At 54.3% G+C, this 24,942-nt stretch overlaps 1 protein-coding gene across 1 annotated transcript in view; it reads left to right on the forward strand.

Annotated features, from left to right (window-relative positions):
- Positions 1-24,942, forward strand: part of CLPB (ClpB family mitochondrial disaggregase) — a 105,007-nt gene that overhangs the window by 17,191 nt on the left and 62,874 nt on the right. Inside the window, exon 5 of the mRNA XM_083170542.1 lies at positions 6,279-6,407. Within this exon, the coding sequence (XP_083026668.1) occupies positions 6,279-6,407 (129 nt within the window). The remainder of the gene's footprint in view (positions 1-6,278; positions 6,408-24,942) is intronic.

Here is a 24,942-nt window from a genome sequence, read left to right on the forward strand (position 1 = left end):
AACGCTGTATACTTCCCCTCTCATGTATGTGTACCAGAGACATGACACCAGGGTGACGCTGTATACTTCCCCTCTCATGTACGTGTACCGGAGACATGACACAAGGGTGACGCTGTATACTTCCCCTCTCATGTACGTGTACCGGAGACATGACACCAGGGGGAACGCTGTATACTTCCCCTCTCATGTACGTGTACCGGAGACATGACACCAGGGTGACGCTGTATACTTCCCCTCTCATGTACGTGTACCGGAGACATGACACCAGGGGGAACGCTGTATACTTCCCCTCTCATGTATGTGTACCGGAGACATGACACAAGGGGGAACGCTGTATACTTCCCCTCTCATGTATGTGTACCGGAGACATGACACCAGGGGGAACGCTGTGTACTCCCCCTCTCATGTATGTGTACCGGAGACATGACACCAGGGGGAACGCTGTATTCTTCCCCTCTCATTGTACATAGAAGCCGTAGCTGTTATTATTATGTAAATGCGCCTCCGCCTTTGTTATATGGCGGCTTGTTTATTGTACTGCTGAATAATTTGATCGTTGTCAGGCGCGGAGAGTGTAAAAGTCTTTATTACAGAGGCGGTCCTGATCAGTCACGGGCATCCGGAGAAGTGCGCCGTAATCGTCTTTCCAGCTTAATAAGCGCCGCGATGCACGGCATCTTACAAATGGCGCCGCTTGCTCCTCTGCCGCACTATTTCATTGGTTTGTTGGAATCATCACGGTCCTGGGTGGCAGAGGGTAAGTCCTGCAGAAGGTGCTCACACTTATGGTAAATTTATTGAAATGTCATGTTGCCCTTAGCAACCGACCGGATTTGGGTTATAAAGTTCTCGAGAAATGACCGAATCTGGTTGCTATGAGTGATATCACTTCTTCATTTTTAGAAGCTTTAGTAAATTACACGTAAGACTCCTAGTGCTGAGTTGAACTTGAGGCAAGCTACACATTTGCGCCGCGAATCCTGTCTGCAGTTACGGCAGTAGAGGTTGAAAGGGCGGAGTGGTGGCAAAAATGCATCAGGTCGTAGACAGATGAGGCGGGATCTGAGTACAGGAAGGGTGTTCTGTACGGGGCTGAGTGCACCTTACAATAAAATGAAACCATAGAAAAATGAGGCTCACGCAGAACTGCAGCCATATATATATGTATTTGTGCTAGGAAGCGCAATTCTTGTACACGTGCGATGGCGAGTACACACTGAGGAGGCGCATTATACAGGATATGTGCGGGATTACTCAGGGTTAATGTGTGTGTGTGTGTGTGTGTGTGTGTGATCTCTCTATCAGGATATGGGATTTTTGAAACCGGTTGTCAGCTCTTCAGCCCAAGCCTGCTGTTTTTCCCCCTTTATTATTATTATTATTATTGCGCCCTCCCGAAGTACAGCTCGCTCCCGTTCCCCAGCCTCCGTACACATATCTCAATTTCATAAAAAGCATCTAAACCACGACATCAGAAAAATATATTACAGACATTTGCGCGGCCGGCAGCGAGCTGAAATTTTCCAGGCGTCCCAGTGATGGATGTTCGGCGAGGCTCCCCCTGACGCTTTATCGAGTTTCCCATCATAATGTCCCGCTCCGGTATTTCTTACAGATGATGACTGAGCTGTCAGGGAGAGGAGGGGGGGGCAGGGAACAGACACACACCCAATAATAATAAGACTTTAATCTTTTTACTGCTCTCCTGCCTAGTATCTCAGATTCATCTTCCCTGACACACGGCGCTCGGTCCCCGCACCGCTCCCGCACCCTGCTCCTCTCCGTTAACCCTTAGTGGGGCGCCCGGGCAGATTTCTGCCGCACAGCCTGGCAACCTGCAGTGGCCGATAGATGGTACATTGTGGCTTCTGCGTTATAGATGGTCAGCCTTGTTGTTACAATCCAATGCAGAGACCAGCGGTGGGTTACAGCTGTACACTTATGGGGTGATTCGGGTTGGTTCGCAAAGCACATTTGGGGGATGATTCTAGTTTGATCAGTCCTATGTACAGGGCTGCTTTGTGGACTTGCACAGTGGGGTGGCAGGATGGAGGCAGGCAGGGCGCGTTCACAAAAATGGTGGGGGCACCCAGGAAAATGCTGGACATCCCCATGTGAACGCAGACTGGCGCTGACGTCACAGGACAAAGACTGACTTATTTGCGAACAGGGGAAAAATCATTCGATGGTTGCAGAGATTCCATATGCTCCCCTGCAAATTGAGGTTTATGCAAAACATCCATTGGGTGTGGGGCGGAGAAATTCACACAGCGGTGGTGGGGCGAAGAAATTCACACGGCGGTGGTGGAGCGGAGAAATTCACACGGCGGTGGTGGGGCGGAGAAATTCACACGGCGGTGGTGGAGCGGAGAAATTCACACGGCGGTGGTGGGGCGGAGAAATTCACACGGCGGTGGTGGGGCGGTCGGGTTACACTGCATAGCGAGTCAACCAGAATCAGGCCCTTGGTTTGCTAATGGACAAAACAATGCTGCACTACAGGGGGCAGATGTAACATGTGCAGAGAGAGTTAGGTTTGGGTGAGGTTTGTACTTCAAACTGAGATCTATATTGCAGTGTAAAAATAAAGCATCCAGTATTTACCCTGCACGGAAACAAAATAACTCGACCAAATCTAATTCTCTCTGCACCTGTTACATCTGCCTCACCTGCAGTGCAGCATGGTTTTGTCCAATAGCAAACAAAATGTGCTTTGCGAGGCGTGTGGTCCTTGTCTGATTGTGTCGTTACTTACAGACCCTCTGCGAATGTGCGGCCAGATTGCACCAGCAAAAGCAGCAATATCTGCTCCAGATCTAGCTTTCTGCCCCTATACTTCCCACAGTGTAATGGTTATATTACTGCCTCAAGGCACTGGGTTCCATTCCTACCATGGCACTAACTGTGTGGAGTTTGTATATTCTCCACGTGCTTGCTTGGGTTTCCTCCGGGTACTCCAGTTTCCTCCCACAATCCAAAAATATACAGGTAGGTTATTTGGCTCCCAACAAAAATAACCCTAGAATGTCTGTGTGTGCGTGTACATGTGGTAGGGAATATAGATTGTAAGCTCCACTGGGGCAGGGACTGGTGTGAGTGTTCAAATACTCTCTGTACAGCGCTGTGGAATATGTGTGCGCTATATAAGAAACTGTTAATAAATAAATAAATGAATAGTTATCAGATACATTTCCAGCTGCTTGAAGAGGGGCGACCTCTGCCATCCCACGTGTCCTGTGTAATTATCGGCTTCGTATTGGTTTGCATACAGGTGGATGTGCACTTGTGACAGGGCGGTTATCTGGGATCTGATCCTGTGCTCCTGGCCTGGGGTGCTGGGGCCTAATTATCTGCCTCCTAGTAACCCGCTGATAACATCAGAGGACCCTTCGCGGTAGTTATCTACACTCAGCGCTGTAGGGATAAGTGCCAGGCGATAAGTGGCACTTGCTGGCTTTGGGTAAAGCCTCATACAAGCTAGCCGATGAATTCTGTGAACGATATTGTTAACGATTTTTCATCATGAGCTCTCGGCGAACGATATAGCGCATACACACTGATATTGCTCAGTGACGTCACTAAGCCCACTGCTAGAACATGGGAGGGGCGGTAACGATGCGCTGGAGCACATGCGAGACGGCGGCTGATAGTTCCATTAGTTGGAATAAATAATAATAAAATGTCATTATTTTATAACTATAATTATTTTAATATTCAAACAGAATAAACTGTTTTGCTTTGTAAGGCTTCTATTCCGAGGCGGCGTTTGTGGCAGTGATATTGCTCTCCGCCCGCCATGTCCTTCCCGTTATCTCTGCACATTTACCCTGTGTGTTGGGTAAATGACATCAGGACAGAGAGGCAGCGCATTTCTGTGACCTGCCGGGGAAGCAGCGCATTTCTCTGACCTGCCGGGAAGCAGCGCATCTCTGTGACCTGCCGGGGAAGCAGGGCGTCTCTGTGACCTGCCGGGGAAGCAGGGCGTCTCTGTGACCTACTGGGGAAGCAGCGCATCTCTGTGACCTGCCGGGGAAGCAGCGCATCTCTGTGACTTGCCGGGGAAGCAGCGCATCTCTGTGACTTGCCGGTGAAGCAGCGCATCTCTGTGACTTGCCGGGGAAGCAGCGCATCTCTGTGACCTGCCGGGAAGCAGCGCATCTCTGTGACCTGCCGGGGAAGCAGCGCATCTCTGTGACCTGCCGGGGAAGCAGCGCATCTGTGACTTGCCGGGGAAGCAGCGCATCTCTCTGACCTACTGGGGAAGCAGCGCATCTCTGACCTGCCGGTGAAGCAGCACATCTCTGTGACTTGCCGGGGAAGCAGCGCATCTCTGTGACTTGCCGGCGAAGCAGCGCATTTCTGTGACCTGCCGGGGAAGCAGCGCATTTCTCTGACCTGCCGGGAAGCAGCGCATCTCTGTGACCTGCCGGGGAAGCAGGGCGTCTCTGTGACCTGCCGGGGAAGCAGGGCGTCTCTGTGACCTGCCGGGGAAGCAGGGCGTCTCTGTGACCTGCCGGGGAAGCAGCGCATTTCTGTGACCTGCCGGGGAAGCAGCGCATTTCTGTGACCTGCCGGGGAAGCAGAGCATCTCTCTGACCTACCGGGGAAGCAGCGCGTCTCTGTGACCTGCCGGGGAAGCAGCGCATCTCTGTGACCTACTGGGGAAGCAGCGCGTCTCTCTGACCTGCCGGGGAAGCAGCGCATCTCTGTGACCTGCCGGGGAAGCAGCGCATCTCTGTGACTTGCCAGGGAAGCAGCGCATCTCTGTGACCTGCCGGGGAAGCAGCACGTCTCTCTGACCTGCCGGGAAGCAGCACATCTCTCTGACCTGCCGGGGAAGCAGCGCATCTCTGTGACCTGCCGGGGAAGCAGCGCATCTCTGTGACTTGCCGGGGAAGCAGCACATCTCTGTGACCTGCCGGGGAAGCAGCGCATCTCTGTGACCTGCCGGGAAGCAGCGCATCTCTGTGACCTGCCGGGGAAGCAGCGCATCTCTGTGACCTGCCGGGGAAGCAGCGCATCTCTGTGACCTGCCGGGGAAGCAGCGCATCTGTGACTTGCCGGGGAAGCAGCGCATCTCTGTGACCTGCCGGGGAAGCAGCGCATCTGTGACTTGCCGGGGAAGCAGCGCATCTCTCTGACCTACTGGGGAAGCAGCGCATCTCTGACCTGCCGGTGAAGCAGCGCATCTCTGTGACTTGCCGGGGAAGCAGCGCATCTCTGTGACTTGCCGGTGAAGCAGCGCATCTCTGTGACTTGCCGGGGAAGCAGCGCATCTCTGTGACTTGCCGGTGAAGCAGCGCATCTCTGTGACTTGCCGGGGAAGCAGCACATCTCTGTGACTTGCTGGGGAAGCAGCGCGTCTCTGTGACCTGCCGGGGAAGCAGCGCGTCTCTGTGACCTGCCGGGGAAGCAGCGCGTCTCTGTGACCTGCCGGGGAAGCAGCGCGTCTCTGTGACCTGCCGGGGAAGCAGCGCATCTCTGTGACCAGCCGGGGAAGCAGCGCATCTCTCTGACCTGCCGGGGAAGCAGCGCATCTCTGTGACCTGCCGGGGAAGCAGCGCGTCTCTGTGACCTGCCGGGGAAGCAGCGCAGAGTGCAGATGGCCCCGGGCAGGCACTAATGGATTCTTGCGCTCCTAATCGCTAGTTAATGTTGATGTATGCCGCAGTAAGGATCCTGACACTGCCCTACATCCCAAGGGGAAACCATCATGTGTATGTACGGCCTGATTCAGCAAATCCATGCTGCAGAGACAGTTAGATTTGGGTGACTTATGTTGTTTCTGTGCAGGGTAAATACTGGCTGCTTTATTCTGCAATTTAGATTTCAGTTTGAACACCCCCCACCCAAAACTCTCTCTGCCCCTGTTACACCTGCCCCCCTGCAGTGCTGCATGGTTTTCGGTTTCTGCATAAGGGTACAAACATATAGTGCCTCACTCCTGCTCCCGTGCCTCATACCTCGGTGAGGGAAGCCCTTATGCGTTACTTATACAATGTATCTAGTTCCTGCTAGAATGATCTTTGTGTCATAGTGACCATATTGGGGACACTTATACATGACCCCACTGTAACCCCGGCTGCTACCTCTTGGGATCCCCACAGTGGCTGAGTCTGTATGTTGGGCACGCGGTGTACATGCTAAATGCCCCCTCTCTCTCTCTCTCTCTCTCTCTCTCTCTCTCTTTCTTTCTCTCTCTCTCTCTCTCTCTCTCTCTCTCTCTCTCTCTCTCTCTCTCTCTCTCTCTCTCTCTCTCTCTCTCTCTCTCTGTATAGTGCTGGTGACGCGGGAGGATGAATTCAGCAGCCGGCTGAATAACCGGGCCAGCTTCCAGGGCTGCACTGCTCTCCACTACGCCGTCCTGGCAGATGACTACAGTACCGTGCAGACGCTTCTAGAGGGCGGTGAGTCACCTACATCCATCTCCGTATAACACTGGCCAGCACCTGTCCTGTACATGTATGAACTAACTGCAGGCGTGTGTCAGTTATGTTGTGTCCAGGTACAGGCGTGTGTCAGGTAGGTTGCACCCACGGACGGTCGTGTGTCAGGTAGGTTGCGCCCACGGACGGTCGTGTGTCAGGTAGGTTGCGCTCACGGACAGGTGTGTGTCAGGTAGGTTGCACCCACGGACGGTCGTGTGTCAGGTAGGTTGCGCCCACGGACAGGTGTGTGTCAGGAAGGTTGCTCCCACGGACGGGCGTGTGTCATGTAGGTTGCGCCCTCGGACGGGCGTGTGTCAGGTAGGTTGCGCCCACGTACAGGCGTGTGTCAGGTAGGTTGCGCCCACGTACAGGCGTGTGTCAGGTAGGTTGCGCCCACGTACAGGCGTGTGTCAGGTAGGTTGCTCCCACGTACGGGCGTGTGTCAGGTAGGTTGCGCCCTCGTACGGGCGTGTGTCAGGTAGGTTGCGCCCACGTACAGACATGTGTCGGGTAGGTTGCTCCCACGTACGGGCGTGTGTCAGGTAGGTTGCTCCCACGTACGGGCGTGTGTCAGGTAGGTTGCGCCCTCGTACGGGCGTGTGTCAGGTAGGTTGCGCCCACGTACAGGCATGTGTCAGGTAGGTTGCGCCCACGTACAGACATGTGTCGGGTAGGTTGCTCCCACGTACGGGCGTGTGTCAGGTAGGTTGCGCCCAAGTACGGGCATGTGTCAGGTAGGTTGCGCCCTTGTACGGGCGTGTGTCAGGTAGGTTGCTCCCACGTACGGGCGTGTGTCAGGTAGGTTGTGCCCAAGTACGGGCGTGTATAATAGTGCGTCAGGCATTACATTGTATAAGGCAGAGATGGGGAACCTTCAGCCCTCCAGCTGTTGTTGAACTACACATCCCAGCATGCCTTACAACAGTCTTGCTATTTGGCCATGCTAAAACTGTTGCAGGGCATGCTGGGATGTGTAGTTCTGCAGGGTGGAGGACTGAAGGTTCCCCATCCCTGGTATATAGGGTGCTGCCCCCGTTCTGCATCTACCTGGCCCAGGGTCAGGGGCTGTGTACAGATCCGACAGTGACAGCAGGAGGGAAGGTTTCACCTATTGTGCTCTCACTTCCTCTCCACCTGCCCCGTGTTCTCCCTCCAGGGCACTTCCATTAACTGGCCACTTAAACAGGCCGCTAGCCCCAGGCCTCTGCTGTTCCTCTCATTCACTCACTTGACCTCTGCTGGACTTCTGTGACCAGAGTGTGACTGGCCACATTAACCAGATCAGTGCCAGCCGGGGAGCTAGGCCCGGACTGTGGGGCAGGAATGTGAGGGCAGCCATGCGGGCAGGGGAGAGGGTGTATGCTGGGCCCGGGCGGTGGGGCAGGAATGTGAGGACGGGCAGGGGAGAGGGTATGTGCTGGGCCTGGACTGTGGGGCAGGAATGTGAGGGCAGCCATGCGGGCAGGGGAGAGGGTGTATGCTGGGCCTGGGCTGTGGGGCAGCTACGCGGGCAGGAGAGAGGGTGTGTGCTGGTCCCGGGCTGTGGGGCAGGAATGTGAGGCCAGCCATGCGGGCAGGGGAGAGGGTGTATGCTGGGCCCGGGCTGTGGGGCAGGAATGTGAGGGCGGGCAGTGGAGAGGGTGTATGCTGGGCCCGGGCTGTGGGGCAGGAATGTGAGGGCGGGCAGTGGAGAGGGTGTATGCTGGGCCCGGGTTGTGGGGCAGGAATGTGAGGGCGGGCAGTGGAGAGGGTGTATGCTGAGCCCGGGCTGTGGGGCAGGAATGTGAGGGCGGGCAGTGGAGAGGGTGTATGCTGGGCCCGGGTTGTGGGGCAGGAATGTGAGGGCGGGCAGTGGAGAGGGTGTATGCTGGGCCCGGGCGGTGGGGCAGGAATGTGAGGGTAGCCATGCGGGCAGGGGAGAGGGTGTGTGCTGGGCCCGGGCGGTGGGGCAGGAATGTGAGGACGGGCAGGGGAGAGGGTATGTGCTGGGCCTGGACTGTGGGGCAGGAATGTGAGGGCAGCCATGCGGGCAGGGGAGAGGGTGTATGCTGGGCCTGGGCTGTGGGGCAGCTACGCGGGCAGGAGAGAGGGTGTGTGCTGGTCCCGGGCTGTGGGGCAGGAATGTGAGGCCAGCCATGCGGGCAGGGGAGAGGGTGTATGCTGGGCCCGGGCTGTGGGGCAGGAATGTGAGGGCGGGCAGTGGAGAGGGTGTATGCTGGGCCCGGGCTGTGGGGCAGGAATGTGAGGGCGGGCAGTGGAGAGGGTGTATGCTGGGCCCGGGTTGTGGGGCAGGAATGTGAGGGCGGGCAGTGGAGAGGGTGTATGCTGAGCCCGGGCTGTGGGGCAGGAATGTGAGGGCGGGCAGTGTAGAGGGTGTATGCTGGGCCCGGGCTGTGGGCAGTTACGCGGGCAGGGGAGAGGGTGTATGCTGAGCCTGGACTGTGGGGCAGGAATGTGAGGGCGAGCAGTGGAGAGGGTGTGTGCTGAGCCCGAGCGGTGGGGCAGGAATGTGAGGGCAGCCATGCAGGCAGGGGAGAGGGTGTATGCTGGGCCCGGGCTGTGGGCAGCTACGCAGGCAGTGGAGAGGGTGTATGCTGAGCCTGGACTGTGGGGCAGGAATGTGAGGGCGGGCAGTGGAGAGGGTGTGTGCTGGGCCTGGACTGTGGGGCAGGAATGTGAGGGCGGGCAGTGGAGAGGGTGTGTGCTGGGCCTGGACTGTGGGGCAGGAATGTGAGGGCGGGCAGTGGAGAGGGTGTGTGCTGGGCCTGGACTGTGGGGCAGGAATGTGAGGGCAGCATTGCAGGCAGTGGAGAGGGTGTGTGCTGGGCCTGGACTGTGGGGCAGGAATGTGAGGGCAGCATTGCAGGCAGTGGAGAGGGTGTGTGCTGAGCCCGAGCGGTGGGGCAGGAATGTGAGGGCAGCCATGCAGGCAGGGGAGAGGGTGTATGCTGGGTCCGGGCTGTGGGCAGCTACGCGGGCAGGGTCTGTACACAGCAGTGAAAGTCCTGAGGACCAGGGCTATAATTGTGGACAGATGGGACTGAGGAAAGGTCCCCGGGCTGTTTGCTCTGTGTTATCTCTTCCATTTGACCCGCCACCATACACACAACCTCTCCCTGGTGTCTAGACGCACAGATGTTACCTGGATGCTGGCGCATTATGGCATCAAACACACCTGAGGCTCCAGGTGCTGCCCGGTAAAAGGGTCGGAGATGAATGTTTCAGGTGTTATCATAGGGCAGCCGGTGTCCGGTCTGTAACCTGCGCTGACAATCTGTAGCTGGCAGGAAGCTGGCTAACCTCAATTTATAGGATTCCCTTGGCAGTGACCAGTTCTCCATCCACCTGAGGCTAACCTGTTATTTGTCCTGGCACTGAGAGCATTACATGTGGTCTATGAAAGTCTCCCGGCAGTGAGAGGGTTACTGTGTGCCCGTCAGCGGTCTCCTGGCAGTGACAGGGTTATTTTGTGCCCATCAGCGGTGTCCTGGCAGTGACAGGGTTATTTTGTGCCCATCAGCGGTGTCCTGGCAGTGACAGGGTTATTGCGTGCCCGTCAGCGGTCTCCCGGCAGTGAGAGAGTTACTGTGTGCCTGTCCGTGGTTTCCTGGCAGTGAGAGGGTTACTGTGTGCCCGTCAGTGGTCTCCTGGCAGTGAGAGGGTTACTGTGTGCCTGTCAGCAGTCTCCCGGCAGTGAGAGGGTTACTGTGTGCCCGTCAGTGGTCTCCCGGCAGTGACAGGGTTACTGTGTGCCCATCAGCGGTCTCCCGGCAGTGAGAGGGTTACTGTGTGCCCGTCAGTGGTCTCCTGGCAGTGACAGGGTTACTGTGTGCCCATCAGCGGTCTCCCGGCAGTGAGAGGGTTACTGTGTGCCCGTCAGTGGTCTCCTGGCAGTGACAGGGTTACTGTGTGCCCGTCAGTGGTCTCCTGGCAGTGACAGGGTTACTGTGTGCCCGTCAGTGGTTTCCTGGCAGTGACAGGGTTACTGTGTGCCCGTCAGTGGTCTCCTGGCAATGAGAGGGTTACTGTGTGCCCGTCAGTGGTCTCCCGGCAGTGACAGGGTTACTGTGTGCCCGTCAGTGGTCTCCCGGCAGTGAGAGGGTTACTGTGTGCCTGTCAGCAGTCTCCCGGCAGTGAGAGGGTTACTGTGTGCCCGTCAGTGGTCTCCTGGCAATGAGAGGGTTACTGTGTGCCCGTCAGTGGTCTCCCGGCAGTGACAGGGTTACTGTGTGCCCATCAGCGGTCTCCCGGCAGTGAGAGGATTACTGTGTGCCCGTCAGCGGCCTCCTGGCAGTGACAGGGTTACTATGTGCCCGTGAGAGGGTTACTGTGTGCCCGTCAGCGGTCTCCCGACAGTGAGAGGGTTACTGTATGCCCGTCAGTGGTCTCCTGGCAGTGAGAGGGTTACTGTGTGCCCATCAGCGGTCTCCTGGCAGTGAGAGGGTTACTGTGTGCCCATCAGCGGTGTCCTGGCAGTGAGAGGGTTACTGTGTGCCCATCAGCGGTGTCCTGGCAGTGAGAAGGTTACTGTGTGCCCAATAGTGGTCTCCTGGCAGTGAGAGGGTTACTGTGTGCCCGTCAGTGGTCTCCTGGCAGTGAGAGGGTTACTGTGTGCCCGTCAGTGGTCTCCTGGCAGTGAGAGGGTTACTGTGTGCCCGTCGGTGGTCTCCTGGCAGTGAGAGGGTTACTGTGTGTCCGTCAGCGGTCTCCTGGCACTTAGCGGGTTACTGTGTGCCCGTCAGCGGTCTCCTGGCACTTAGCGGGTTACTGTGTGTCCGTCTGCGGTCTCCTGGCACTTAGAGGGTTACTGTGTGTCCGTCAGCAGTCTCCTGGCAGTGAGAGGGTTACTGTGTGCCCGTCAGCGGTCTCCTGGCAGTGAGAGGGTTACTGTGTGCCTGTCAGCGGTCTCCTGGCACTTAGCGGGTTAGTCTCTCCAGGCCCTGCGGTATGACTCTGCTCTTTTATCCCTGGCCTCCACGTTCCACCTGGCCCTGCGCCCCTTCACCTCCACCCTTCCCCCTATACAGCAGCTCAGGGGTTAACACCACAGCGAGTTGGAAATATGGAGTCACACCGCGGGCAACACGGACTGTGCTTTATATTGTTTTAATCATTGCGCCCACAATTTACAGCTTCACCACAGGAATCAATACAGGTTTTTATACCAGTCCTGACCCCGGGCGTGTGACGGGATACGCGTGCCGCCGGCTTTATAGCCATTGTTCCTGTGACCCCAATGCTTAGTGTCACTGGCAGCCATTACTAATTACATGGCGCCAATTGTAGCGCCCCCTCCTGGCTGCCCCATAACATTGCCCCATGAGTGGGACCGACCCCAGAGCTGGTGGGTTACTGGGGCATAGGATGCCCTCTGCTGCACCGAAGGGTATTCCATGTCCGATCCTCTTCCCTAGCACTGTGGCTCCACAGAGCGGCCTGGCGCTGGCTCGGTGTTCCATGTCCGATCCTCTTCCCTAGCACTGTGGCTCCACAGAGCGGTCTGGCGCTGGCTCGGTGTTCCATGTCCGATCCTCTTCCCTAGCACTGTGGCTCCTCAGAGCGGTCTGGCGCTGGCTCGGTGTTCCATGTCCGATCCTCTTCCCTAGCACTGTGGCTCCACAGAGCGGTCTGGCGCTGGCTGGGTGTTCCATGTCCGATCCTCTTCCCTAGCACTGTGGCTCCACAGAGCGGTCTGGCGCTGGCTCGGTGTTCCATGTCCGATCCTCTTCCCTAGCACTGTGGCTCCACAGAGCGGTCTGGCGCTGGCTCGGTGTTCCGTGTCCGATCCTCTTCCCTAGCACTGTGGCTCCTCAGAGCGGTCTGGCGCTGGCTCGGTGTTCCGTGTCCGATCCTCTTCCCTAGCACTGTGGCTCCACAGAGCGGCCTGGCGCTGGCTCGGTGTTCCATGTCCGATCCTCTTCCCTAGCACTGTGGCTCCACAGAGCGGCCTGGCGCTGGCTCGGTGTTCCGTGTCCGATCCTCTTCCCTAGCACTGTGGCTCCACAGAGCGGTCTGGCGCTGGCTCGGTGTTCCGTGTCCGATCCTCTTCCCTAGCACTGTGGCTCCACAGAGCGGCCTGGCGCTGGCTCGGTGTTCCGTGTCCGATCCTCTTCCCTAGCACTGTGGCTCCTCAGAGCGGCCTGGCGCTGGCTCGGTGTTCCGTGTCCGATCCTCTTCCCCAGCACTGTGGCTCCACAGAGCGGTCTGGCGCTGGCTCGGTGTTCCGTGTCCGATCCTCTTCCCCAGCACTGTGGCTCCTCAGAGCGGCCTGGCGCTGGCTCGGTGTTCCATGTCCGATCCTCTTCCCTAGCACTGTGGCTCCACAGAGCGGTCTGGCGCTGGCTCGGTGTTCCATGTCCGATCCTCTTCCCTAGCACTGTGGCTCCACACAGCGGCCTGGCGCTGGCTCGGTGCTCCATGTCCGATCCTCTTCCCTAGCACTGTGGCTCCACACAGCGGCCTGGCGCTGGCTCGGTGTTCCATGTCCGATCCTCTTCCCTAGCACTGTGGCTCCACAGAGCGGTCTGGCGCTGGCTCGGTGTTCCATGTCCGATCCTCTTCCCTAGCACTGTGGCTCCTCAGAGCGGCCTGGCGCTGGCTCGGTGTTCCGTGTCCGATCCTCTTCCCTAGCACTGTGGCTCCACAGAGCGGCCTGGCGCTGGCTCGGTGTTCCGTGTCCGATCCTCTTCCCTAGCACTGTGGCTCCGCAGAGCGGCCTGGCGCTGGCTCGGTGTTCCGTGTCCGATCCTCTTCCCTAGCACTGTGGCTCCGCAGAGCGGCCTGGCGCTGGCTCGGTGTTCCGTGTCCGATCCTCTTCCCTAGCACTGTGGCTCCACAGAGCGGCCTGGCGCTGGCTCGGTGTTCCATGTCCGATCCTCTTCCCTAGCACTGTGGCTCCACAGAGCGGTCTGGCGCTGGCTCGGTGTTCCATGTCCGATCCTCTTCCCTAGCACTGTGGCTCCACAGAGCGGTCTGGCGCTGGCTCGGTGTTCCATGTCCGATCCTCTTCCCTAGCACTGTGGCTCCACAGAGCGGTCTGGCGCTGGCTCGGTGTTCCATGTCCGATCCTCTTCCCTAGCACTGTGGCTCCACAGAGCGGTCTGGCGCTGGCTCGGTGTTCCATGTCCGATCCTCTTCCCTAGCACTGTGGCTCCACAGAGCGGTCTGGCGCTGGCTCGGTGTTCCATGTCCGATCCTCTTCCCTAGCACTGTGGCTCCACAGAGCGGCCTGGCGCTGGCTCGGTGTTCCATGTCCGATCCTCTTCCCTAGCACTGTGGCTCCACAGAGCGGCCTGGCGCTGGCTCGGTGTTCCATGTCCGATCCTCTTCCCTAGCACTGTGGCTCCACAGAGCGGTCTGGCGCTGGCTCGGTGTTCCATGTCCGATCCTCTTCCCCAGCACTGTGGCTCCACAGAGCGGTCTGGCGCTGGCTCGGTGTTCCATGTCCGATCCTCTTCCCTAGCACTGTGGCTCCACAGAGCGGTCTGGCGCTGGCTCGGTGTTCCATGTCCGATCCTCTTCCCTAGCACTGTGGCTCCACAGAGCGGTCTGGCGCTGGCTCGGTGTTCCATGTCCGATCCTCTTCCCTAGCACTGTGGCTCCACAGAGCGGTCTGGCGCTGGCTCGGTGTTCCATGTCCGATCCTCTTCCCCAACACTGTGGCTCCACAGAGCGGTCTGGCGCTGGCTCGGTGTTCCATGTCCGATCCTCTTCCCCAGCACTGTGGCTCCACAGAGCGGCCTGGCGCTGGCTCGGTGTTCCATGTCCGATCCTCTTCCCTAGAACTGTGGCTCCAAGAGCGGTCTGGCGCTGGCTCGGTGTTCCATGTCCGATCTTCTTCCCTAGCACTGTGGCTCCACAGAGCGGTCTGGCGCTGGCTCGGTGTTCCATGTCCGATCCTCTTCCCTAGCACTGTGGCTCCACAGAGCGGTCTGGCGCTGGCTCGGTGTTCCATGTCCGATCCTCTTCCCTAGCACTGTGGCTCCACAGAGCGGCCTGGCGCTGGCTTGGTGTTCCATGTCCGATCCTCTTCCCTAGCACTGTGGCTCCACAGAGCGGTCTGGCGCTGGCTCGGTGTTCCATGTCCGATCCTCTTCCCTAGCACTGTGGCTCCACAGAGCGGTCTGGCGCTGGCTCGGTGTTCCATGTCCGATCCTCTTCCCTAGCACTGTGGCTCCACAGAGCGGTCTGGCGCTGGCTCGGTGTTCCATGTCCGATCCTCTTCCCCAGCACTGTGGCTCCACAGAGCGGTCTGGCGCTGGCTCGGTGTTCCATGTCCGATCCTCTTCCCTAGCACTGTGGCTCCACAGAGCGGTCTGGCGCTGGCTCGGTGTTCCATGTCCGATCCTCTTCCCTAGCACTGTGGCTCCACAGAGCGGCCTGGCGCTGGCTCGGTGTTCCATGTCCGATCCTCTTCCCTAGCACTGTGGCTCCACAGAGCGGCCTGGCGCTGGCTCGGTGTTCCATGTCCGATCCTCTTCCCTAGCACTGTGGCTCCACAGAGCGGTCTGGCGCTGGCTCGGTGTTCCATGTCCGATCCTCTTCCCCAACACTGTGGCTCCACAGAGCGGCCTGGCGCTGGCTCGGTGTTCCAAGATGAAGAACCTCAATGGTCCCCTGTCAGTAAATGGTGTGGGTCATTGTGTTGTCCCTATTTAGGTCGAACACTGAAGGTCGACAGGGTTGGAAGGTTGACACAAGCATTTTGTCGACATTGGAAGGTCAACAGTTAATAGGTTGATATGAGTTTTTCACGTTTTTTTGTTCCGGATGTTGACATAGTCATCATGGACACCGTGATAATGTGCTGCGTCCCCTCGCATGGCGCACTGTGTTTGCCGTGCTGTGCCCACTATTGTATTCTCCTTCTGCAGCGGGACTGTCGGCACATGTCGGCTCAAAAAAAAAAGTGGAAATCTCATGTCGACCTTTTGACTGTCGATCTAATGCTTGTGTCGACTTACCAACCCTGTGGACCTTAGCCATGTTGACCTTTTTCATGTGTCGAGCTTCAGTGGGCGACCCAATGCATGTCGACCTAGTGACCGTGTCCCTCAGTAAGGGGGGGGGGCTGCTTGGGGACATTGTCCTGGAGTGTACGTGCCGCCACCCTCTCCCGACCAACAGGAAGGTGCCCATCTCTGCCAAGTAATTACTGCGCGGGTAGGGCATTTACCTTGTGGACGCACGGCTCCATCCAATAAGACGAAGTGCCCAAGGATACGGTGACGCAGGGCCCTAACTGGGCAGGGACCCGAGCAGCCAAGACAAATTGTTAAGAGGACGGAGTTAATAACATTTGAGTAATGTGGGGCTGTCACCAGGATAAACTTTTTTTCAATAGCGCTGACACTAAGATATTTCCCCAATGAGTGACCTCCGTCAGCTGTGTCGGCGCTCCAGCCCGCGTGCCATTTATCACATGCAGTGCCTGGGGTGCGGACCAGGTGCCTGCCTCCCCGACACTGGAGGTGGTGACAAATTACCCGCGCTGTTAAGGGGTCTAAAGGTTGGAGACAATGGGCAGCCTGATCCTCTCAGCTTCACCCGTGACAAGAGGCCATTGTCTCCCGAGCGGAGGTCGCATCCCGTCACTGAGCCCAGGAAAATGTCTGTTTGTTAGGGCTTATATTCCTTCAGTATTATCTAATATAAAGGCCCCTCACGCAGAACACCGCCATATAGCGTAGCGCATCCTCTGTCATATCGTATTGTGCAAAGTGAGCCCGCGCGGTTACAGGATGGAATGCATTGCGTGTGTGTGTGTGTGGCTGCCTGTTAGTGTGTGAGTGTCTGTGTCTGCCTGTGTGTGTGTGGAGGAAATACCAAATTTGCCTTCAGTTCTACTCTGTAAACTATTATGTGGGTTAAACTATCTTGCATTAAATCCTAATTAAAGCCTCAGTGATGCCGTGTTCATAGTGCCTCAGTAACCACACTCGTACATAGTGCCTCAGTAATGCCATGTACATAATGCCTCGTGCCTCAGTAATGCCATGCTCCTAGTGCCTCGGTAACCACACTCGTACATAGTGCCTCAGTAATGCCATGCTCCTAGTGCCTCGGTAACCACACTTGTACATAGTGCCTCAGTAATGCCATGCTCCTAGTGCCTCGGTAACCACACTTGTACATAGTGCCTCAGTAACCACTCTCGTACATAGTGCCTCAGTAATGCCATGTACATAATGCCTCGTGCCTCAGTAATGCCATGCTCCTAGTGCCTCGGTAACCACACTCGTACATAGTGCCTCAGTAATGCCATGCTCCTAGTGCCTCGGTAACCACACTCGTACATAGTGCCTCAGTAATGCCATGCTCCTAGTGCCTCGGTAACCACACTCGTACATAGTGCCTCAGTAATGCCATGCTCCTAGTGCCTCGGTAACCACACTCGTACATAATGCCGCGTGCCTCAGTAATGCCATGCTCCTAGTGCCTCGGTAACCACACTTGTACATAATGCCTCGTGCCTCAGTAATGCCATGCTCCTAGTGCCTCCGTAACCACACTTGTACATAGTGCCTCAGTAATGCCATGCTCCTAGTGCCTCGGTAACCACACTTGTACATAGTGCCTCAGTGATGCCGTGTTCATAGTGCCTCGGTAACCACACTCGTACATAGTGCCTCAGTAATGCCATGTACATAATGCCTCGTGCCTCAGTAATGCCATGCTCCTAGTGCCTCGGTAACCACACTCGTACATAGTGCCTCAGTAATGCCATGCTCCTAGTGCCTCGGTAGCCACACTCGTACATAGTGCCTCAGTAATGCCATGCTCCTAGTGCCTCGGTAACCACACTCGTACATAATGCCTCGTGCCTCAGTAATGCCATGCTCCTAGTGCCTCGGTAACCACACTTGTACATAGTGCCTCTGTAACCACACTTGTACATAGTGCCTCAGTAATGCCATGTACATAATGCCTCGTGCCTTAGTAATGCCATGCTCCTAGTGCCTCGGTAACCACACTTGTACATAGTGCCTCAGTAATGCCATGCTCCTAGTGCCTCGGTAACCACACTTGTACATAGTGCCTCGGTAACCACACTCGTACATAGTGCCTCAGTAATGCCATGTACATAATGCCTCGTGCCTCAGTAATGCCATGCTCCTAGTGCCTCGGTAACCACACTCGTACATAGTGCCTCAGTAATGCCATGCTCCTAGTGCCTCGGTAGCCACACTCGTACATAGTGCCTCAGTAATGCCATGCTCCTAGTGCCTCGGTAACCACACTCGTACATAATGCCTCGTGCCTCAGTAATGCCATGCTCCTAGTGCCTCGGTAACCACACTTGTACATAGTGCCTCAGTAATGCCATGCTCCTAGTGCCTCGGTAACCACACTTGTACATAGTGCCTCAGTAATGCCATGCTCCTAGTGCCTCGGTAACCACACTTGTACATAGTGCCTCGTGCCTCAGTAATGCCATGCTCCTAGTGCCTCAGTAATGCCATGCTCCTAGTGCCTCGGTAACCACACTTGTACATGGTGCTTTGCACCTCAGTGATGCCATCTTCATAATGTAAATAATGCCACATTCATAGTGCCTCATGCCTCATACATGGTGCTCCTACGGGATATGGTTGGTTGGTCGACCTAAAGATGGTTGACATCACTATGTCGACATACTGGAAGGTCGACAGAGGTCTAGGTTGACATCGCACAAGGTGGATAGTTATACAGTCAAAAGGTCGACATGGGGTTTTTCAGTTTTTTGAGCCGACATGTGCCGACAGGCGGTAATTCATACCCTACCATCCACTTGGGCGTGGTAGGAGAATAAAATAGTGTGCCGAGTGCAGCAAGACACGGTGCCCAAAAGCATGGCAAGTGGGGCACACTTAAAACTGTGTCCAAGTTGACTGTGTCGACATTTGGGTAAAAAAACCCAGTGAAAAACCCACGTTGCCCTTTTGCCTGTCGACCTAGACTATGTCGACCTAATGCTTGTGTCGACCAGTCCACCTTGTGCCATGTCGGCCTAGACCCCAGTATGTCGACCTACTGGTGTCAACCTAATGACCACCTTTAGGTCGACATACAATCCGCACCTGCTCCTACATAAAGCCTGCACTGTATAGGTGAGGCCAGCCTCTGGCAGAGGTCACATTAGGATACTGCTGTCTCCTCCGCACTCGCTCATCACTATTTGTGCTTCAAACAGGGGAAAACAAACTCTCGCCATAATAACCGGTGTCCGTGTATCCCCCCCCCCCCCCCCCAGCCGGTAATTGCTGCTATCTTTCCTGCTGGCACAAAGCATAACACAGCGACGTCTCCAGACACCGGATGAGAAATCGAAACGTTTGCTGCAAAATAGGAAAATCTCTATTTCTTATTTTTATTCTTTGTCCTCGGTGACCGATCACAGCGACATACTATGGTAATAACATCCTGCGCAGCTACCACCCACTGCCCCTGATTGTATATAGTACTGGTGTATACCGATCACAGCGACATACTATGGTAATAACGTCCTGCGCAGCTACCACCCACTGCCCCTGATTGTATATAGTACTGGTGTATACCGATCACAGCGACATACTATGGTAATAACATCCTGCACAGCTACCACCCACTGCCCCTGATTGTATATAGTACTGGTGTATACCGATCACAGCGACATACTATGGTAATAACGTCCTGCGCAGCTACCACCCACTGCCCCTGATTGTATATAGTACTGGTGTATACCGATCACAGCGACATACTATGGTAATAACGTCCTGCACAGCTACCACCCACTGCCCCTGATTGTATATAGTACTGGTGTATACCGATCACAGCGACATACTATGGTAATAACATCCTGCGCAGCTACCACCCACTGCCCCTGATTGTATATAGTACTGGTGTATACCGATCACAGCGACATACTATGGTAATAACATCCTGCGCAGCTACCACCCACTGCCCCTGATTGTATATAGTACTGGTGTATACCGATCACAGCGACATCCTATGGTAATAACATCCTGCGCAGCTACCACCCACTGCCCCTGATTGTATATAGTACTGGTGTATACCGATCACAGCGACATACTATGGTAATAACGTCCTGCGCAGCTACCACCCACTGCCCCTGATTGTATATAGTACTGGTGTATACCGATCACAGCGACATACTATGGTAATAACGTCCTGCACAGCTACCACCCACTGCCCCTGATTGTATATAGTACTGGTGTATACCGATCACAGCGACATACTATGGTAATAACATCCGGCGCAGCTACCACCCACTGCCCCTGATTTGTATATATTACTGGTGTATACCGATCACAGCGACATACTATGGTAATAACATCCTGCACAGCTACCACCCACTGCCCCTGATTTGTATATATTACTGGTGTATACCGATCACAGCGACATACTATGGTAATAACGTCCTGCGCAGCTACCACCCACTGCCCCTGATTGTATATATTACTGGTGTATACCGATCACAGCGACGTACTATGGTAATAACGTCCTGCGCAGCTACCACCCACTGCCCCTGATTGTATATAGTACTGGTGTATACCGATCACAGCGACGTACTATGGTAATAACATCCTGCGCAGCTACCACCCACTGCCCCTGATTGTATATAGTACTGGTGTATACCGATCACAGCGACATACTATGGTAATAACATCCTGCACAGCTACCACCCACTGCCCCTGATTGTATATAGTACTGGTGTATACCGATCACAGCGACATACTATGGTAATAACATCCTGCGCAGCTACCACCCACTGCCTCTGATTGTATATAGTACCGGTGTATACCGATCACAGCGACATACTATGGTAATAACATCCTGCGCAGCTACCACCCACTGCCCCTGATTGTATATAGTACTGGTGTATACCGATCACAGCGACATACTATGGTAATAACGTCCTGCACAGCTACCACCCACTGCCCCTGATTGTATATAGTACTGGTGTATACCGATCACAGCGACATACTATGGTAATAACATCCTGCGCAGCTACCACCCACTGCCCCTGATTGTATATAGTACTGGTGTATACCGATCACAGCGACATACTATGGTAATAACGTCCTGCGCAGCTACCACCCACTGCCCCTGATTGTATATAGTACTGGTGTATACCCCTCACAGCGACATACTATGGTAATAACGTCCTGCCCAGCTACCACCCACTGCCCCTGACTGTATGTAGTACTGGTGTATACCGATCACAGCGACATACTATGGTAATAACGTCCTGCGCAGCTACCACCCACTGCCCCTGATTGTATGTAGTACTGGTGTATACCGATCACAGCGACATACTATGGTAATAACGTCCTGCGCAGCTACCACCCACTGCCCCTGATTGTATATAGTACCGGTGTATACCGATCACAGCGACATACTATGGTAATAACGTCCTGCGCAGCTACCACCCACTGCCCCTGGTTGTATATAGTACCGGTGTATACCGATCACAGCGACATACTATGGTAATAACATCCTGCACAGCTACCACCCACTGCCCCTGATTGTATATAGTACCGGTGTATACCGATCACAGCGACATACTATGGTAATAACATCCTGCGCAGCTACCACCCACTGCCCCTGATTGTATATAGTACTGGTGTATACAGATCACAGCGACATACTATGGTAATAACGTCCTGCGCAGCTACCACCCACTGCCCCTGATTGTATATAGTACTGGTGTATACCGATCACAGCGACATACTATGGTAATAACGTCCTGCGCAGCTACCACCCACTGCCCCTGATTGTATATAGTACTGGTGTATACCGATCACAGCGACATACTATGGTAATAACATCCTGCGCAGCTACCACCCACTGCCCCTGATTGTATATAGTACCGGTGTATACCGATCACAGCGACATACTATGGTAATAACGTCCTGCACAGCTACCACCCACTGCCCCTGATTGTATATAGTACCGGTGTATACCGATCACAGCGACATACTATGGTAATAACATCCTGCACAGCTACCACCCACTGCCCCTGATTGTATTTAGTACCGGTGTATACCGATCACAGCGACATACTATGGTAATAACGTCCTGCCCAGCTACCACCCACTGCCCCTGATTGTATATAGTACTGGTGTATACCGATCACAGCGACATACTATGGTAATAACGTCCTGCGCAGCTACCACCCACTGCCCCTGATTGTATATAGTACTGGTGTATACCGATCACAGCGACATACTATGGTAATAACGTCCTGCGCAGCTACCACCCACTGCCCCTGATTGTATATAGTACTGGTGTATACCGATCACAGCGACATACTATGGTAATAACGTCCTGCACAGCTACCACCCACTGCCCCTGATTGTATATAGTACTGGTGTATACCGATCACAGCGACATACTATGGTAATAACGTCCTGCGCAGCTACCACCCACTGCCCCTGATTGTATATAGTACTGGTGTATACCGATCACAGCGACATACTATGGTAATAACGTCCTGCGCAGCTACCACCCACTGCCCCTGATTGTATATAGTACTGGTGTATACCGATCACAGCGACATACTATGGTAATAACGTCCTGCACAGCTACCACCCACTGCCCCTGATTGTATATAGTACTGGTGTATACCGATCACAGCGACATACTATGGTAATAACATCCTGCACAGCTACCACCCACTGCCCCTGATTGTATATAGTACTGGTGTATACCGATCACAGCGACATACTATGGTAATAACATCCTGCACAGCTACCACCCACTGCCCCTGATTGTATATAGTACTGGTGTATACCGATCACAGCGACATACTATGGTAATAACATCCTGCGCAGCTACCACCCACTGCCCCTGATTGTATATAGTACTGGTGTATACCGATCACAGCGACATACTATGGTAATAACATCCTGCGCAGCTACCACCCACTGCCCCTGATTGTATATAGTACTGGTGTATACCGATCACAGCGACATACTATGGTAATAACATCCTGCGCAGCTACCACCCACTGCCCCTGATTGTATATAGTACTGGTGTATACCGATCACAGCGACATACTATGGTAATAACATCCTGCACAGCTACCACCCACTGCCCCTGATTGTATATAGTACTGGTGTATACCGATCACAGCGACATACTATGGTAATAACATCCTGCACAGCTACCACCCACTGCCCCTGATTGTATATAGTACTGGTGTATACCGATCACAGCGACATACTTTGGTAATAACATCCTGCACAGCTACCACCCACTGCCCCTGATTGTATATAGTACTGGTGTATACCGATCACAGCGACGTACTATGGTAATAACATCCTGCACAGCTACCACCCACTGCCCCTGATTGTATATAGTACTGGTGTATACCGATCACAGCGACATACTATGGTAATAACATCCTGCACAGCTACCACCCACTGCCCCTGATTGTATATAGTACTGGTGTATACCGATCACAGCGACGTACTATGGTAATAACGTCCTGCGCAGCTACCACCCACTGCCCCTGATTGTATATAGTACCGGTGTATACCGATCACAGCGACATACTATGGTAATAACGTCCTGCGCAGCTACCACCCACTGCCCCTGATTATATATAGTACTGGTGTATACCGATCACAGCGACATACTATGGTAATAACATCCTGCGCAGCTACCACCCACTGCCCCTGATTGTATATAGTACTGGTGTATACCGATCACAGCGACATACTATGGTAATAACATCCTGCGCAGCTACCACCCACTGCCCCTGATTGTATATAGTACTGGTGTATACCGATCACAGCGACATACTATGGTAATAACATCCTGCGCAGCTACCACCCACTGCCCCTGATTGTATATAGTACTGGTGTATACCGATCACAGCGACATACTATGGTAATAACGTCCTGCGCAGCTACCACCCACTGCCCCTGATTGTATATAGTACTGGTGTATACCGATCACAGCGACATACTATGGTAATAACGTCCTGCACAGCTACCACCCACTGCCCCTGATTGTATATAGTACTGGTGTATACCGATCACAGCGACATACTATGGTAATAACGTCCTGCACAGCTACCACCCACTGCCCCTGATTGTATATAGTACTGGTGTATACCGATCACAGCGACATACTATGGTAATAACGTCCTGCGCAGCTACCACCCACTGCCCCTGATTGTATATAGTACTGGTGTATACCGATCACAGCGACATACTATGGTAATAACGTCCTGCGCAGCTACCACCCACTGCCCCTGATTGTATATAGTACTGGTGTATACCGATCACAGCGACATACTATGGTAATAACATCCTGCGCAGCTACCACCCACTGCCCCTGATTGTATATAGTACTGGTGTATACCGATCACAGCGACATACTATGGTAATAACGTCCTGCGCAGCTACCACCCACTGCCCCTGATTGTATATAGTACTGGTGTATACCGATCACAGCGACATACTATGGTAATAACATCCTGCGCAGCTACCACCCACTGCCCCTGATTGTATATAGTACTGGTGTATACCGATCACAGCGACATACTATGGTAATAACATCCTGCCCAGCTAGCACCCACCGCCCCTGATTGTATATAGTACTGGTGTATACCGATCACAGCGACATACTATGGTAATAACATCCTGCCCAGCTAGCACCCACCGCCCCTGATTGTATATAGTACTGGTGTATACCGATCACAGCGACATACTATGGTAATAACATCCTGCGCAGCTACCACCCACTGCCCCTGATTGTATATAGTACTGGTGTATACCGATCACAGCGACATACTATGGTAATAACGTCCTGCGCAGCTACCACCCACTGCCCCTGATTGTATATAGTACTGGTGTATACCGATCACAGCGACATACTATGGTAATAACGTCCTGCGCAGCTACCACCCACTGCCCCTGATTGTATATAGTACTGGTGTATACCGATCACAGCGACATACTATGGTAATAACGTCCTGCGCAGCTACCACCCACTGCCCCTGATTGTATATAGTACTGGTGTATACCGATCACAGCGACATACTATGGTAATAACGTCCTGCACAGCTACCACCCACTGCCCCTGATTGTATATAGTACTGGTGTATACCGATCACAGCGACATACTATGGTAATAACATCCTGCGCAGCTACCACCCACTGCCCCTGATTGTATATAGTACTGGTGTATACCGATCACAGCGACATACTATGGTAATAACATCCTGCGCAGCTACCACCCACTGCCCCTGATTGTATATAGTACTGGTGTATACCGATCACAGCGACATACTATGGTAATAACATCCTGCGCAGCTACCACCCACTGCCCCTGATTGTATATAGTACTGGTGTATACCGATCACAGCGACATACTATGGTAATAACGTCCTGCCCAGCTACCACCCACTGCCCCTGATTGTATATAGTACTGGTGTATACCGATCACAGCGACATACTATGGTAATAACGTCCTGCGCAGCTACCACCCACTGCCCCTGATTGTATATAGTACTGGTGTATAC

The sequence above is a fragment of the Crinia signifera genome, chromosome 2 (assembly GCF_055691185.1).
Source record: "Crinia signifera chromosome 2, ASM5569118v1, whole genome shotgun sequence".
NCBI classification, from domain to species: domain Eukaryota; kingdom Metazoa; phylum Chordata; class Amphibia; order Anura; family Myobatrachidae; genus Crinia; species Crinia signifera.